Source organism: Centruroides sculpturatus, unplaced genomic scaffold, assembly GCF_000671375.1.
Source record: "Centruroides sculpturatus isolate CEXI.00-Female unplaced genomic scaffold, Cexi_2.0 scaffold777, whole genome shotgun sequence".
In the NCBI taxonomy this organism is placed as follows: domain Eukaryota; kingdom Metazoa; phylum Arthropoda; class Arachnida; order Scorpiones; family Buthidae; genus Centruroides; species Centruroides sculpturatus.
The window spans coordinates 293,880-312,318 of record NW_019384982.1 but is presented as its reverse complement, the minus strand read 5'-3'; the positions used below and the strand labels follow the sequence as shown (position 1 = coordinate 312,318).

Here is an 18,439-nt window from a genome sequence, read left to right as displayed (position 1 = left end):
ATCTGTAACTTAAATTAATGTTATTCAGTTGTTTGTTACCGAGTTTTATTTCAGACTAATTTTATTTGTTCTTATGTAACATTTCTAATGTTCTAAATATTTAAATACCACTGATGTTGTTGTACATATTGACAAGCGTCTAGAGCAATGGTCAGCAACCAGTGGTCCGCGAGAAAATTTGGGTGATCCGTGGAGAAATTTGAACATTGATCAACTGAAGGTTATGCGAGGTATTATGAAAGAAATGCAAAATGCTTAGTTGCTTTTTTCACTTATTGGGGTTTTTTATTCAAATCTAAAACCAAAAATGAAGTGACTGTTATCAATAAATAATGAACAATAAACAATATTGTAAGTGCAGTTGTCATCCTTTGTGGAAAAGCACAAAGAATCCATAAACTTGTTTCAAACAAGCAGCAATGAACTTTAGGCTTGCATTAATTTGTTATAATTAAACATGCGAGTTTCATATTAATATAGTAAAATTGGACTTTTATTATCATTATTCTACAGATTTTGTATCATTTAAAAAAATTTATGAAACGGATTCAAAAATTCAAAATTTTCGCAGGATTCAAAATTGTGACTTTAGTGGTCTGTGAGGTGAGAAAGGTTGCCAACCACTAGTCCAGAGCACTACTAGAATCTTAGTTCTAAATTATGCTGCTACAACAATCAGGCACCACTCATGGGAACTGGTTTTGTCAGTTTTGAGTCTTGTTGAACTCATCATACATTAAATAAAATGGAATGTAGTGAGTTTGGTTTAAAATATACCGGTACAATACTTGTGTTTTCTATTCATAATTATAAATTATAAATGCTTTGTTTGAAATTATTAGTTAAAAGTCAAAATAAAATAAATTTATGAATAGACATCCTGCTCCCAAATGAACTATTCTATTAAAAAATTAATATTGTGAGATTATCAGATGAAATTACAAATAAAATAAAACATAGGGAGACTTAAAATTTGATTTTTTCCCACTGAGAGAAGTGCTATTATTAGTAGTAATTGAATGTTCTGTAATATGCATAAGTATATAGCCTAAAAAACATTACTATTTGCATTAATTATAAATTCATTACTTATGTGACATATGCAACCATCATATTGTCTGAATATTATTTCGGAAAGGATAATTAGAGAAAAAGACAGGGTTCAAGAGTAATTAGAACAACCTCTCACTCAGCCAATTATAGGTGGAGAGGACATAATGTTTATTAGGGGGAACTACTTAGCATGTTTTTCTTTAATAAGAAAAGCATGCTAACTACAACTTTGCAATTTCTAAACGTTTATTTTCTAAACAAATTATAACATACTATATAATTGCAGTATAATTCCTTATATGCAGTATTTTTCAAAAAATTATTTAACATTAAATAGTAACATATTTAACATTCTTCCATCCCGTAAGGGCAGATAGAACCAAATCTCAAGATGTAATTTTTATAATAAATAAAATGTCAAGTTGGTATGGTATGGACATCATCCTATTGTTGTTATCCAGTTCTATCCCTGATAAACCATAAACTAATATAAAAAATGTCAATGTTGAAAAACTGGTATTATACTATACTACAATGCTATAGAAGTTTGATGTCATTTAGCCTCTATATTCATGATGTCATTTGCATTAATTTCCATTGAAGTAATATTTGAGATCTAATATTAAATAATGTTAGCAGAAAACAAATTACTACAAAAAATCTAGTTAAATAAATAAGAAAATACTAAATCAAATAATAAGCACAAATAATTAAATTTTAATATCATTAAATTCCAAGTATATAAATTAACAAGTTTACAATTCAAATATACATTTATCATTACTCAATAAGAAAAGTTTTCACATAAATATCAGAGTTGTCAAACACCTAGGATTTACAATAGTAAAATAAGATTTCATAAGAGCTTTGATTAAAGAAAACTTAAATGTTACATTCTTGCATAGAATTCTTAAAACTTCATTTAAGAATTCCAAGCAGAATGTTCCTCAGAATTCACTGAACTTAGGATATTCAAAGTAATGTGCTCTTGTTGTTCTGTGGAGGGTTTTGATAATGCTCTAGTAATTTTAAAATCCTTTCTCCTTTTCTTACTGGAAGTAAATCCACATTGAGGCTCAATGTTTTTCTTTTTTGATTTTTTCCTGTTTCATTAAAATTCTGTTTGTTAATAGTTGCTCTAATTGCCTCTAATGTCGGTTTATGGGTTTAAACAGTCTATCTAAACCTTCAAATTCCTCTACAAATTGTATATTTTCAACTATTTTTTTTTAATATTGTCGGGTTGACATAGTGCACTTTTCCTTTTTAACTCCACTTTCATATTTAATAAATTTGGTTCATCATTATTTATATTTTTGCTTAGGTGATCTAATAACACTTCTTTGTCTTTTTTCCTTTCATCATTATTCTCCCATATAACTTCTCCTTGCTGTCCTTCACACTGTTTTGAAACTGATTCAGCTCTAACTGGCAAACAAGGTGAATGTGTTTGCACATATTGAATTTGATAGCTGAATCAATGCGTGTGCATGTGTACATATGAATACAAGATCTACACTCATTACATACTATTTGACATTCACAATTTTCTTTTACCATAGCAACTGTACAGATATTTGATCCATTTGATGAAGGAATTTTCCATATGTTATCCTCTTTTATAACAAGATCTTTGCATAAGCTTAAGCTAGTTTTGTGCCTTTTTCTTCAATCAGAAAGCTTGCTTGTTACTTTTTCTTTAAGCATGACAATGATTCTATCATACATCTTATCTCTTAAAAAAGTCATTAAAGCATGAATGGCTTTATCTAGGCACTTTACTCTCTTTCCTTGCAAATATATGTGTTTAATGCACTTATGCATATTCTCTATGTGCATATTTGTATTTAGGCCACAATGTAGTCTGTAGCAATAAGTCCAATATTTTGCAGTTTTCATATAGTTTTCTTTAAAATATTGTCCAAAATCAGTTGTTTCGGGATCATCAACCAACTTTATCACTGCTGCTGCTGAAATTAATTTAAATGTTTCTTCATCTGTTTTTTGCATTGGTGATTGTATGATTTTATACACTTCAGTCTTTTTCTCTTTAGACTTTATTTTACAGAGATTCTTGCATCATGCATGGCCAACATGCTACAAACAATATAATCTTTGATAAGGTTCCCCCATAACATGCACCCAAGCATTAAAAAATGAATCAGCCATATCTGACATAAATATGTTTGGTTGGTGACAAGGAGCTTACTTGTTCTTTAATCTTAGAAAAGATCTGTAATATCTTTTTATCAGTTCTGTTACTAAACAAAAAAGCACGAGGGAAACCTTGTCGCATATCATCAATTATCATCAGTGATTTAATTCAAAATCATAAGCACTAAGTCCACGAGTCCCATCAATACACATAGCATCATTTCCATATTTTTCTAACATAAAAGCTGACCATCATTCATAATAGCTAACGAAAAGTCAGATTCTGCTAAATGAAGATATTCTTCACATTTCATGCCTTGTGGTTTATAAAATACAAACTCATCACTGCCATCTCTGAATTCATTCACCCAAGTGTCTACACTTATCGAATCATCTGGATGTCTTACGGAATTTACTGACAATTGGAAACTACTCTCAATATTACATAAATCCTTTCTGGTTACTAAATGAAACCTTTGTAGCTCTTCAGGAGTTGATAGGCTGTCTCTGACATCCTCTATTATGGCACTGAAAGGTTTCTTCGAAGAAATTTTTGATGTTAATAAATTCCTGTCCTCCAATGACAAAACTGTGTGACACAGTTCATTTTGATGGCCTACGTGTTGCGGAGTGAATGTAACAACACACTTCTCGTCATCTTTTATCTTCACTATCATTTGGAATGGGCAGAATCCATCAATCTTTTTGATTCCTTGTATTTTTAAATGATGAATACCTTTTCCCTTACTTTTGAAATAACCAGATCTATGACAGTTATAATATATAGAACTATTAGACTTAATGTTCTTTTCTGAACCACTTATTATAATGTACAGTACTTAACGATATTTTCCACTTCATATTCTTAAAATCACTAAATGAATTATATGTCAGAATATTATTAATAATAAAAATGATATGTACCAGTATCTTGCTGAAATAAGGCAATATTTCTTCTTTTTTCTGAAATTCATTTAGACATAAATTACATTTAAATATTTTTAAAACTTTATCTTCACTAAAATCCTTCTTATGTTTTTCTGTCATATGTTTCCTTAAACTTTGTTTGTATTTATACGTCAAATGGCATATACAGCATTCCATTTTTTAATAAACACGGAACACTAAACTGAAACAAAGAGAAGACCACCACATGTACTGATGACTCGAAACAAAATCCAGTTCCTGTGAGTGGTAACTGATTGTCATAGCAAAATAATTTTGAACTAAGATTTTAGCAGTGCTCTAGAAGCTTGTGTATATATTACACTTTAAATAATACTTTCTGGTAGATGAGACATTTGAAATGCAAGCAACATTTGATGGAATTTGGAACACCTGAAATTTCATTTTAACTCTGAATATAGATGAAATGCATCCAAAAGCATTTAGATTATAGAAAATTTTATAAAACTCCAGAAGAAGCAGACAATTATTGTAATTTTATATAAAATTTATGGGTAAGTACATACTTATATGTTAAATTAATTACAAATTGGATTTAAATGGTAATTTGATTCTAAAATGTTCTGAAAGTGTGTTCTGCTTTCAAACATACATTGTAAAATATTTTCAAATACAACATTTTTTAAAAAATGGCCAGGAAAACAACTTGTAAAAAATTTGCAAAATTAAAAAAATAAAACATTACATAAATAAAATATCTTTACATCCTGTCCCTGTTGGACACCTCAAAATATTGTAAGTTCTTTCTTATTTTTAAAACTACATAAGTCTTCATACGTCATCATAGGTATAATTTCAAACTGTTGGTAAAGCAGTCAGTGTTTTATTGTCCGTGCCAAATTACATAAGCACTGATGCTAAAAAACTCCAATTTACTCAATATCATTTAATTTATCACCATTGGATAAATTGACATTTTCTGCTTCAAATTTGTTTAGACATCTGATAAGTCAACTACCCTTCTGGAGAAAAATGAATCCACACCACATATCTTAACATCACAACAGAATTGGGTTGTCTCATTCAATCATGCATGTACTGACTTGCAGCATGTTTTCACATTTCTGTTGGAAATGAGCATCCAAAAGCTAACAACAATTATGCTGAAAAAAAAAATATGATCTTGTATCTGAATTTGAATGCAGTAGAACTTCTCAAGCTGAATTTGTAAAATAAAAAGCTTCCAAGAACAACGTTTGGAATCTTATTGTTGGAATTAAGCTTATGGTACTGAAAAATCATAAATTTTTCCGAAATTATTCATTCGACAAGAATGCAGTAATAAAAGAGCAGCAGTAATGAAAAGGAAATAATTTTACCAAATAAACAGCGTTTATTTGGTAAAGTTCAAAGATTGTGTTATGAAGGCACTTTGTTGATCACTTTAACCTGTCCCGTGTTGTTCCTGAGTATTTTCGTGTTGACCTCATTTGACCTAACCCGTTGACCCCGAATATACACGTTTCTGCATCAGAACATTCTTTATACTAAATGTCGCTATGCATCATAATTTTTATTTTAAACAAACTTTCAAAATATAATTTATTTTGTTTTTATATTTTTCAATATATTTATTTTGTTTGTGAAAAATAAAAAAATAATTTTTAACAATACAGTAGCCATGATTATTATTTAAAAAAAAATTTTTCTTAGGCTTAACATCAACAAATATTCAACATGGTGACCACATGCAATGGAGAAAAATTTCAACATGGGATAGGTTAAAGTGTAGGAAGATATTCAGTTTTCTTGCATTTATGATGTAATTTATGATCTTAACAGCTTTGTGGTGGCTTTTTTAATAAATCATTTATTGAAAAAAGCAAAAATGTTCAAAAAGTTACACCTACTTATAACTACAAAGAAGACAAATCACTGTATTTTTATTAGTTGCTTAGATCATAAATGACATTATAAATGCAAAAATACTAAATACATTTCTTACCCCTTGAAATGGCTAGCAAATTGCATTCGTAACTGGACATTCAAACTCTCATTGCTTAAACAGACCTCCATCCACCCTTCTGTTCATAATAAGTTTCATTTTTCTTTTTCATTATTTTTGCTCAGGTTGTTTTTGACGAATTAATAATTAATCAACATTTATGCTTTGTTGTAACTTTTATGTTCCATTTAATTGAAGCATCCTATACAATATGTTAGAATTCAATTGAAATGTGATTTTTACAGCTGAAAAGATAAATAATACACTGTATATATATTTTAATTATATATGCTACATATACTTTTTGGTATTTTCACATTCCTAATGCAAGTTTGATATTTTCGTAATCCATCGTATTCTTCACTTTATAATGACCAGGTTTAAATACAACATGGCCACCGGCATGTGCCTCCGAATAATACACAATTCTAAATAACAGACAAACTTCTTGATTGTGTCCACTATTCAGAGGTTATACTGTATTACATCTGAAAGAAACTTAAGTCTGAAACAGATATTATACTGACCTTTTTTGCATGTTCCAGCAATGTCGATGTATACATCAAGCAAATGTTTTCAACCTCTTTTGGAGGCTATCATTAGGCTTCTATTAAAGATTTTTTAGCCAAACTTTTTAATCTGGAACACTTTTTGAAAGAAAAACGTTCTGGAACAACTCTATTTAAATTAAATAATTGTTTAATTAGCTTAATTCAAACATTTGCTTGATGTATATATTGTCATTGCTGGAAGCATTAGTATATCTATTTATAAATAGTTCCAGCTAGAAGGAATAAGTTTTTATGAAGTCTGAAATTTGGTGTCTGTAAAGTAGACCACAAAAAATGGTTGGCAACTAAGAAGACACTTGATGAAATTTTCTTGTAAAATGTCTATTAATTTGGGTGGTAAATATGTATAACTGTCCGTACTCATGTAATATTAATAGTTAGAGTTTGAATGTTATTCTCAATTGATTTTTTAAAAAGTACCAAAAATTTATTAAGAAATTATGACACGATTATTTACAATCAAAATTCATACATTAATTAATCTATTTTAAAGACTTTTAAACAATAGTACAGTAGAGCATCAATTATCCGACTCAATTGGGGACTCTGGTTGGTCAGATAACTGAAAAAATCGGATAACCGAAAATAATGAAAAAAATACATTATTAGTATAGTATATTAGTATATCCCATGTAATTAGTATATTAGTATATTGCTATTAATTAGTTAAATGTAATTAGTATATTAGTATATCGTTAACCTACTTTGTGTTGAATTTTCATCGATGTTAAACCTAACAAATTTTTTTTAAAAATAATAATCATCGCTATTGTATCATTAAAAATTATTTTTAAATTATTTTATTACTCACAAAACAAACAACCACTCATAATTAGAAAATTAAATCTTGTTTAAATACTGGCCTCCCTTTCATGGTTGAGCCAGCGTTGCCAGCTAAAACACGCAAAAATTGAACAAAAATTATATTAAAGTAGCCAAGACATAGCCAAATATTGTAGTGCCACATCACTAGCGGACATTTGAAATTTGCCAACTAGAACAGTCGGTTAACCAATGTGACGGTTAATCGGGGGTCGAATAATCAATGCTCTACTGTAGTAATTACATACAGTTTATTGAAACTTCAGCAATTAAATAATAATTCTCTACTAATCATTTACTTTAATAATAAATAATAACTATAGTCCATTTATTCTAACCTTGGGCACCTCTTCCTTGAGAAATAGTTCCCTCTAAAACTTTAAATTTGTAAGAAATGATATGTTTCTAAATTATTTAATCCTCAGTGGTAGTAATTAAAGGAATGAAACTTACAAATTGAGAAAAGAATATATATATTTAACATTTTTGTATTTTAATTAACTATGTTTTCAATGATTGGTTGAATAGCAATATGCTCCGCCTTCTTGTTCATTTTTCACAGTTAATATGGTTGACATTAGCATGCTACAAGAATGAGAAACTGCAGAAGGATATATTTTGTCCAGCAGTGAGAAAAGGCAACCAAATCTCTTCTCTTTTCCATGTACTAGGTTACAGTAAATGGACTATACTTTAATAAACTTCAATAAATCTTTTAAATCATTACCAGTTCTGTAACAGTAGAGTTATATGAACTTTGAGATTTCTGTAACTCATTTTGATTATTAGCAAGTTTCTCTTCTGAAAATAAAATTTTTTAAATACATATAAATAATTTAAATTTCAAAGACATTTAATTACATTGATTATATTTTTTAAAATTTATTTCTAAAAAGTTTGCTGAATAAACAATCAAGTCATTACAGAAATTTATACAGTTAAATTTAGTATAGAAATTATTTTCATGACAATAAAAATAAATACACACTTAATAATTCATGATAATATATTACAGTCTTATTACATTATCTTTCTAAAGAACAAGTTACATATATAAAAAAATATATATAACACAGTACTAATTTATTAAATAAAAACTTAATTAAAATATTGATATTAAACAATACAACTGAATTATTATAGAAGCAATTCTCCATAAAACAATACATTTTGTCAAAAGAAATCAATATATTTTAAAAACTGGGTAATTGTTAATATACCACTCACCAAATAAACCATCATCAGTTCATAATAAAACAGAAAAATTCTTTCACGATGACCGAGTTAACCGCTCATTAACATACATTGAAGCAACAGCCAGAGGTCTTGCCATGAAGATGAAAGAACATGAATACTCCATAACAAAAATGCTGACTACTACGGCATTAGCAACATATGCGAGTAATGAGGAAGTTCAGGTTGAATTACATAATGCTAAATTGTTACACAGAGAAGGCACAACTCAAGTAGTACAAGTACCTCAAATCGCTTGAGATCTATAGGGCAATTAAACAGGGAGTTGCTATTAACTTCAAGGAAACAGACACACTTTCCACAGCATGGCATTCCATTTTTGAACTAGATTCCAACAACAGAAACTCACATTAAGGATAGTTTAAATTACATCCTAATTTACGTGAAATTAATTGATTATCTATTCAGATATGCCTCAAATATTTTACATATGTTTAAATTTTAATGTAACGTATTCGAATTACATAATTAATCCAAACTTTTAAAAAACATTCTATTTTATGAGCCGTTTGTTCGATATTGTTTAAATACCTGAAGATAGACAGAATAAAGATATTTCACATAGACAAAAATGTTCATAGTAAGAATTTTTCTGTTTTGTTATGAACTGGAAAAGAAAGCAATCTAAAAATTTTGAATATTGGCAATGAAAAGATTATGCATTTAATATCTTGATAAAAAAAATTTAGCACAAGAACTTTTTCTTAATTTTAAAATATTACTATAATTTATACTTTTTTTATAAGTCTTAAGTCTACAGTTTCACTAAGATAATTGAAAGTAATATCTAATTTTTATTTCACCAACTTTAATGAATTAGTGAATTTGGTACTCTGAATTTTTAAACAAATATCAAGAAATCTTCAATGCATTGTCAAAAAGTGTCACTTTTACTGGTCTGGAATTTTCTCAAGTCTTGTTGCATTCATTTTATATAATATAATCAAATGCTTAATATTTTCACTATCAGATGTATAATAATAATGAAAGGTAGAGTGATAGATATCCTAAAGTAATGGCTGAGAAAAAGTTTTTATGTAAATGCAGTGAAGTCCCAACTGTTCAAGATGATAACCAAGGATATTTTGAATAATCAAAAACTCAGATAACATGAAATGTTTGATAATTTACAATGTTTTATACAAGTGTTTTTTCTTAGATGAAAATAAGCATTTCTAAAGCATAGTGTTTTAGTTATAAGTATATTAAAGCTTCATTTCACTCAAATTCTTAGTTTGTGACAAATGGAAATTTTTGATAGAGATGCTGGCAACATAACTTCTGAGTCTCTGTTTCAATGTTGACAGTTGTGTTACTAGGTTGCACAATGTTAGTTTGCAATTCTAGTATCTTCAAGATCAATAAATGAAATTGACAGTGAGAGTGAAGAAAGTAGCAATGAGGAATTACCAACATCCCCTGAAAAAATGATCCAGTCAGACACTTTTTAACTCAAACAGATTTAAATGATTTCATCTGTGACTTGGATTAAGTAAGCAAAACACTGAACTGCTAGGTTTCGGGTTACAGGAATACAATCTTCTCCAGCCAAATACAAACATTACTGAATTCAGGACAGTTGAGGCAGAAAGAATCACTACACCAAAAAGAATTGGCCTCAACAAAATTGGAAAGTGGGGAAAAAATACACAACATGAGAGTCTGATAGCTCATGGAGAAGTATTTTTTCCCCCTCTTTTCACATTAAGCTAGACCTTATTAAACAATTTGTGAAGGCCATGGATATAAATGGAAGAGAATTTGTTTGTCTTTCAAGCAAATTTCACATATAACAACATCTTTTATACTTATTCCAGCAACTTTATTTAGAATACAAACATTTTCGGTCACCTTTAGTGGCCCTCTTCAGGTTACGACCCGTTCCATTTATCAATCATTTAAAGGATAGAGAAACGTTCTATGGATATGATTTAAAAAAAACAAAAAAAATTAAATTCAAATTGTAGAATAAAGGCCACACATAATATTAAAATAAGAATAAATTTTACAATTAATACAGTGAATATTAAAATAAGAACAAATGTAAAAATAGTATGAATATATAAAATAATAATAATAATAAGTTAAAATATTATGCATTTTTTGCACTTTGCAAATTAATAACCTAGACGTTAGAAAACTCCCTTAATTTTATAGTTTACAGATATAATCATGTGAAATATAAGAACTATCGAAAATGTTGTCGGGAAAGGTGAAAGAGATTATGAATTACAGATATATATCCAATATTGCCAAGCCTGGACTAAGAATATATACTCATTGTTTATGAAATTTTCGTTTAATTTGGCTTTGTATATTTTTATGACTTCACTTATTCATAATTTTTCTATCAAAAATTACATTCACTAGCTTGGCTTCATTCCATTAGGTGGACACCCCAGATTCAGACATGTATTGGGTCAATGCTGTTACAAAATTTTGACATATCATATAATAGTAATATATCAAATAAAGTTGCTGGAATAAGTACAAAAGTTGTCATTGTGTGCATAAATAGATTAAACATTCCAGTTCAGTAGAAAGGTTACAAGCAAATTTCCTTATCTTTTACCGGCAGAAATAAAAGAAAGAAAGGTGTTTTTCTTGGACCTCAAATTAGAGAACTTCAACAAGATGCATAATTTGAAACAGGTCTAGCAGATAAAGGAAAAAAAAAGCATGGATGTTTTAAAAATGTAACTTCCTGGGAAGAAGAAAAGCTCAAAACAAACTACAAGGAATTGGTGACTCAGATAGTTAATGCATATCAAGATTTAGAATGCAATATATCTCTGAAAGTGCATTTCCTGGACTTGCATCTGGATTACTTTCCAGAGTTGCAGTGATGTAGCTGATGAACAGGGTAAAAATTTTTATAAATACATACTCACTCAGGTGAAGCAGTATAAAGAAAACTGAATGCCTCCCATGTTAACTGATTATTGTTGGAATGTTATTAGAGACAAGAAAGATAATCACCACAAATAAGATTTAACATTAAATAATTTCATTACCTAATTCCTTAATACGACTTTGCAATTGTTGACACTTTTCGGATTCTTCTTTGAATTTTAATTGATTTTCCAGCAGCTCTTTTTCCAATTGAAATTCCGATCTCTCTAGTAAATGTCAATATAATTAATTAATTCTTGAACCATATACATAAATAAATTATATATCTTAACTTTTAAAATGCACAAGTTTATTTTAGTAGAAAGCAGATTGAAATGAAAACAAAATAATCTAAGTACATTAAATTCTTTAATTTATAACTCTTTTCACATTTATAAAAAACAACTACTCACAGGAACAAACTAGTTCACTATTGATCATTTTTGAGACATTAACAGTGTGTCTTATTATCTTAAAGATCATAACTATTATCTAAGATATTATATTAATTTAATGTGCCAATCATATATTAAACTTTTAGTTGACATTCTTTTAATTTTAAGTTATTAGTGATGAGATTGTTGTAAAAGAAAGTAAAAATGATACAGAGTGCAGCATTAACAGTTTATTTTCACAAGCGCTTTCAACAAACATATTCATCGTCTTCAGGTGAACAAGACTTAAAATATAGAAGACAATATTATAATATAAATGGAATAAATATAATTTAAATCAAAATTAAAAGTCATTATGTGCATGATTAAAGTTTGCTTATGCAAGAATTTGAAACATCATGCAGTGCTTGTGTGAGCATACATCCACATTAAAGGTGTGATGGCACATACATATCACTATTTAGCCATTTATATAAGGCAACCCACACACTGGATAGGTCAAGTGTGGGTGTGTTACATGTCTACGGGAATGAAAAAGCCAATATGCCTCATCCCTTGCAAACACCTGTTGTTACTTTCCAGTTCTGAAATCCTGGGTCCACAGTGAACTTAATTCAATCATCACCTCCTGCTGGCAGAGAGAATGGGACAGCAGCCAGACAAGTAGGCTCACACATACCTTCCTGTCCAACATCAGATGCAAGAAGCTTATGGTACACTTCACTGCTCACTGCACATGGCGGTTTCAACACCTATTTAAGGAAATTTGTGAAAAAAAACTGATAGTCTATGTAGCTGTGAATCAAATGAAGAAGACCCTACCCATATCATTTTCACTTGCATAAAATTCACACAGCATTGCAGCAAATTTCGGAAAATTATCGAGAATAATGAACATCTTTGGCCCTGTGAGACCAGCACCCTGGTTGAAATCCCCAATATCTTCCATGGGTTTAAGGACTTTGTAAACCACCTAAACTTAGTGAACTATACTGTGACTGCCCATGTCAACACCCAATAATGACAATACCATTGTCATCTAGGCATCTCTTCACTAGTTCAACACCCGCCACCATTCCATCCGATTTCTCCAACTTCCTGGGTGGCCTCAATGGTATTTCTAAATCACTGTATTTTGAGCATACTAATTCTATTGTATATAACAATTATGTGCCTGTACTCTACACATGCACATTATGTACCTGTATCTCAATCAAATAATTGATCCCCGACAGATGCTCATAGTTCCCTCTTCTCTTCTCCTTTCTATCCTTTCCCCCCTTCTCTCTCCTTCTATCATACCCCCTTCCTTTTCTTAAAGGCTATACCATCGAGTTCAGCCTTTCTCCTTATTCTAATCATGTGTTACATGGCTCTAATGTTGTAAGAAGAGATTCCCATACAAAAACACATTTCCGATCACTGCAGCACCCGAGTAGCTTTGAGTCCATAACAGGTTATAGTTCTGTTCAAGCACATTTTTGGTGAGCTCTGTGGTAGGTTTACATCTTCCCGGTGCTCAGCTAGGCAGTTAGCAAGCATTTGTGTTGTAGCCCCAATGTACGTCATATTCACCCCGTTACAGAATTCACTAATGGCATAGCATAAACTCTCAAGTTTTCAAAGGTGGAGAGTTTATCCTGATAGTTACAGATGAGTATGCATAAATTCAGTAGTAGGAATAGGGGCAGGAGAAAGTTGTGTTACCTAAATATACAGCAAATGCATATGGCAGGGGGTCTAAGGTACAGCAATAGCAGTTGAACAATTGACACCTATCTCTTGTTATGCAGTGTTATGCTTGAAAATCGTGATTCCCTAACCATATTAAAAACAGGTGTAAACTTAGCATGAGAAAAAGCAACTATGCATACTGCCAAACCAATGGTGCTCAACTCAATGTTTACAAGCACTTGTGTTGACAGTAATAAGAATGCTCTTCTAATGAGAGTAGCAATAGAGGCATCAACATATCAAAAAGGATGGAAAGCAACAGAAGGAATGATGAGGCACCATATTAAACTTATAAAAATATAAAACAAAAGAAAAAAAAAACTATCAAAGATTCTTTATATAATGCTAGAGAGGTAAAAATACAAATCTATTCAAAATTGGCATTTTTTACTTTATTGTTCTCTATCTTGAATCATATGTAATTCCTGTTTCCCAGAGCTTCTAGTTAGAGAAGTTTTACTGTATATATCCATAAACATCTTTTAAAAATTAAACATATTGGTAAAATTAACATTCTCATTTAATTTTAATAACAATCAGAGCTTATCTGGTACATTTTTATGGACGGTTTTAACCAAAGTGAGTCAACATTAGTGAGACAGCCAATCTCCGAAATCATACAAATACAAAAGAATAAATTAAATCACTGTTTATTTCAGGGAGCAACATTTTTATTAAAAGAAAGAAATGTTTTCAGTCAAATATATTTGATCACCTGACTTAGAACTTGTCTAACTAAATGAAAAAAGTATCATTCTAAATTGTTAAGTAAGTTGTTCTAAGCCAAAGATAGTCATTTTTATTTGACCAAAAACATTCCCTTCTTTTAATAAAATAAGGAATAGATTAATTAATTAATTTATAAACACATTGCCAACTTTTATAAAATTTTATCAAAAAATATAGTTAACATTTCTCTCAATACGCCTTCTCTAGATATACTGCTATACAGAAATACAAGAATTACATATATTTGAGTTAGATTAAGTAATCCAATTTTCCAAATTAAAATATTTCTTAAGAATATATTTAATTTATAAAGAATAAATTCAAATAAATAAATAAATAAATGCATTAAATTTAAATATGTGTACAGTATATATAGACTTAAATTAAGGAAGTGTTTACTAATGGGTGTTCTTTTAATGAAAATTTTGTAAATGATTCATTTCTAATAGTTAGTAATCACTATAGCTGGGACATCCAGCCACTAAAAATCATAACTTGTTATATAATTTTTATAACTACTTACACAGTTTTTAGTGTCTAGATGTTGCAGCCTTAGCGATCACAAATATATATATATTTGCAATCACTACGTACGCATTCTATATACTACAGTACACGCAGTGGCGTAGCGTGGGCGTCAGCCGCCCGGTGCGGAGGAAAATTTCGCCGCCCCCTTATTTAGGTATCTCAATTTAAAAGACTAAAATTCAGTTTCGGCACAGAATAAGTAATGAAAAATTCCGTGCTCATTTCAATCGGTCCGAATTGTAGGTGTGACAAAAATATGAAATAAAACGGTTCAAATTTTTACAAGATATTATTATTATTTATTGTGAAATTTTGCCCCTGCCGCCCCATATGCCACGCCACCAGGTACACGCAACGATCTCGACAAGTTTTATATCAAACATGCAGTTTAAAAAGTTAAAAGCAAACACTTTCAAAACGTTCAAACGTTTCTTAGTTCGGCACGACGGGCCAAACCAAACTCCGTTCGAGCCCCAACGACACCGGGAACGGAGGAGGAGCCGGAAAGTCCGGATCTCGGCACCGAAACAAAATTTTTCGTCTCGATCCGGAAAGGCAAAGAACGGCACTTTCCGGATCCTCGGAATTCAAGCGTCCGGGCACAGAGGCAGAGGGGGCAACCCGCGGGCGCCCGAAGCATCCGAAAACAAGTTTCGTAGCACAGAGGAGTCGCCGACAGAAATACAGATCGAGAAAATACCAATTTTTTTATAACTTTTTTAGACATTTTATTTAAACAAACATTTTATAACAAAAAAATCTAACACGGCACGGTAAAATACTTAACGAAGTAACGTTAACGCTTTACGCAACCGAGAAACGTTTACCGAATCCAAAACGACCTACGAAAAGAACGACCGCGGTTAGGAACGGGCAAAGGAGAAATCGAAATTTACAAAAGGAAATTAATGGACGGTGGCACAAATGCCGGGGGATGCGGACGGACTACCTTCGGCACAAAAGAAAAATTACAATATAAAACTTCCTAATTTGCACCGACCATATATTTTGAAGCATTTATTTTATTTTTGTTATTTTGTTTATTTAATTGTTAATTTGTCTAATATTTCGTTTTAAATTTTAAATGTAAGAGTTCGGACGTGCCTTCGTTTAAAAGTTCCATTTTTGAAGAGGCATTCGAGTTTAATTACATCCGAAGACGACCTATTGTATTAGTCGAAAACGTTTGTGTTTTAGTTTTAATTAACATTTCTCGGCGGCGTTAAACTTTTTATAATATCAAAATAAATGTTATGCGATGGTTTTACAAGTAATTGTTTTTTATTTGTGACATAAAGCGATTAAGTTTACCTGCCGTGGCCTTAAGACTAGCATTTTCTTTCCGAAGTTCTTCTACGGTTTCGTGTTGAGACCTTAAATAAGATTCTAACGAGCTTTTAATAGAATCGGTTAGATTCTTAATATCGTTTTCTCCTAAAATGCTCTCCAGTTTAATCAACTCCGCCATTTATTTTAAACTTACGTAAAGTCAAAGCCCGCGAAAATACAGTAATTACAAAACATACAAACTCTTCCCCGACGAAAATTGTTGAAAAATCTGTAGTGCCATCTAGCGAATACACAATTTTAATTCCTTCGATTTTTTTTTCTTTCTGTAGAAAAAACTTTCTAAATTTGTATAAATTATAATTCATTTATTTTAAACGTAAAATATTTTTAAATAAAAGTTGAAAAAATTTTAAAGTTTTAAAATTTATTTTTCAAATTTTATAGATTTTTGCCGAGTAACTACGCCATGCTTTGGCTAGAAAGATCTTGAACTGTTTTCTTTATTCTGTTAGTGAGGAATGATTAACGGCGTACGTAGCCAGGATTTTCTGTTCAGGGTTTCATTCCTCAAATATTGTGTCGTCACCGACTTAACATCTTCGGCCTTCCGGCCGTCGATTTGATACCGGCAATAGGCTTCTATCGAAATTCGGAGGAGTTTAGCACCACCAGCCCCTCCCTGACTACGTATCTGCGTGATACTATACTATATTTAGTGACTTGAGCATTACGTTGAAACGTAATTAAAATCATAGAGAATAAACTGCGGAATCGATAAATAATCATTCCAAAATCCCATTTCCCGTTCGTATTTCTCCAAATCTATATTTATATCCTTCCGTCGTTCATTGCCATTCATTTTAAAGAGTACTAAATTAATCGATGTGATAAATAAATATTTTTCTAAGCAAACGCGTTATGATGTTTATGACGCGTGTTCGGCAACACATTGTAAAACGAATAGCTTATATTAAAGACGACGCTGGATGGCCGAGGCGGTTAAGTCGTCGGCCTAGACTCTGGAGTACCGGGAATCGAATCCGGAAGTTTTCGTTTAGTAAATGGTTCCTCGAATACACTGGTGTTAAATTAGTCTTGACGTCGAGATGTGTGAATTAATGGTAAATAGCAGTTGAGGTTTGGAAAGCATTTCGTACTTTTTGTTTGCTGACCTGCTGGCGTCGTCGCCTTTCTATCGCTTTTTCTTTTTCATTACTCTGTCTCTTCTCCTTATGGGCACTAACCGAGCAATTTTATTCATGTCCGTTGTGGATTCGCCCGAGTCCACGATGATGATAGACGGGACCCGAGACATTCTGGACTAACTGCCCACAAAACCTTCCCGGAGTAGTTCGATGCACCCGGATTCGATCCGGGTCCTCGGCGATTTTTATAATTGTACAGTACCTGTTAGAGATTCATAATGACTGCCATATGAACAAAAATATCGTTTGAATACAAAAGTTAATTTCCGTGTATTTAGAATGCCTATATATATATATATTTAAGATCTTTCCGTCTTGTGAATACAAAGAGAACTGTTTTGGCAAGTTTATTTAATTAACTCTTTCCGCCCTGTGGGCACTAAGAGGGCCTTTTTTTTGCAAGCCCATTATGGGTTCAGCCAGGCCCACAATGGGGCTGCCGGGTGGTGAGGGATGGGGCCCGACATATCCGAACGGACCACGCCCCGAAAGGTTCCTGGTGATTTTTCGACCCGTTCTGATTCGAACCCGGGTCCCCCAGAGCGATAGGCTGCCATTTTGACCGCTCGACCATCCGGCCGCCTTTGTAGATTAACTGTATGATATTCCGTCGACACTAACTGTCTCGCTCTCTTGTGGACATTACAATAGACAACAAGAAAGTAAATAGCCGAAAAGAAGCACCAACCACCGAGTCATGTACCGTAACTAGGTGGATATGGTAACGGCAAGCCACTGAATTTTTGAGGTAAATATGTGAAAACAGTGACAAATACAGTACCAAGAAGGTGGTGCTTATTTCCGCCATCAGTAGATCCGATTTTCGTCCACTAGGAGATATTAGGTTTATCGTATATTGTGTAGTCGTCCAAGGGCTGCATTCGATGTGTGCTGTGGAGA

The 18,439-nt window shown here is 31.3% G+C and overlaps 1 protein-coding gene and 1 pseudogene across 1 annotated transcript in view; both read right to left on the bottom strand.

Moving 5' to 3' along the window:
• Positions 1 to 16,599, bottom strand: part of LOC111632807 (nucleoprotein TPR-like) — an 82,907-nt gene extending 66,308 nt beyond the window's left edge. Inside the window, exons 1-3 of the mRNA XM_023377333.1 lie at positions 16,356 to 16,599; positions 11,781 to 11,885; positions 8,240 to 8,313 (exon numbers count right to left, since the gene is read on the bottom strand). Coding sequence (XP_023233101.1) covers positions 8,240 to 8,313; positions 11,781 to 11,885; positions 16,356 to 16,512 — 336 coding nt within the window. The 5' untranslated portion in view covers positions 16,513 to 16,599. The remainder of the gene's footprint in view (positions 1 to 8,239; positions 8,314 to 11,780; positions 11,886 to 16,355) is intronic.
• On the bottom strand, positions 1,888 to 3,424 carry LOC111632802 (annotated as a pseudogene).
• Positions 16,600 to 18,439: the final 1,840 nt, after the last annotated feature.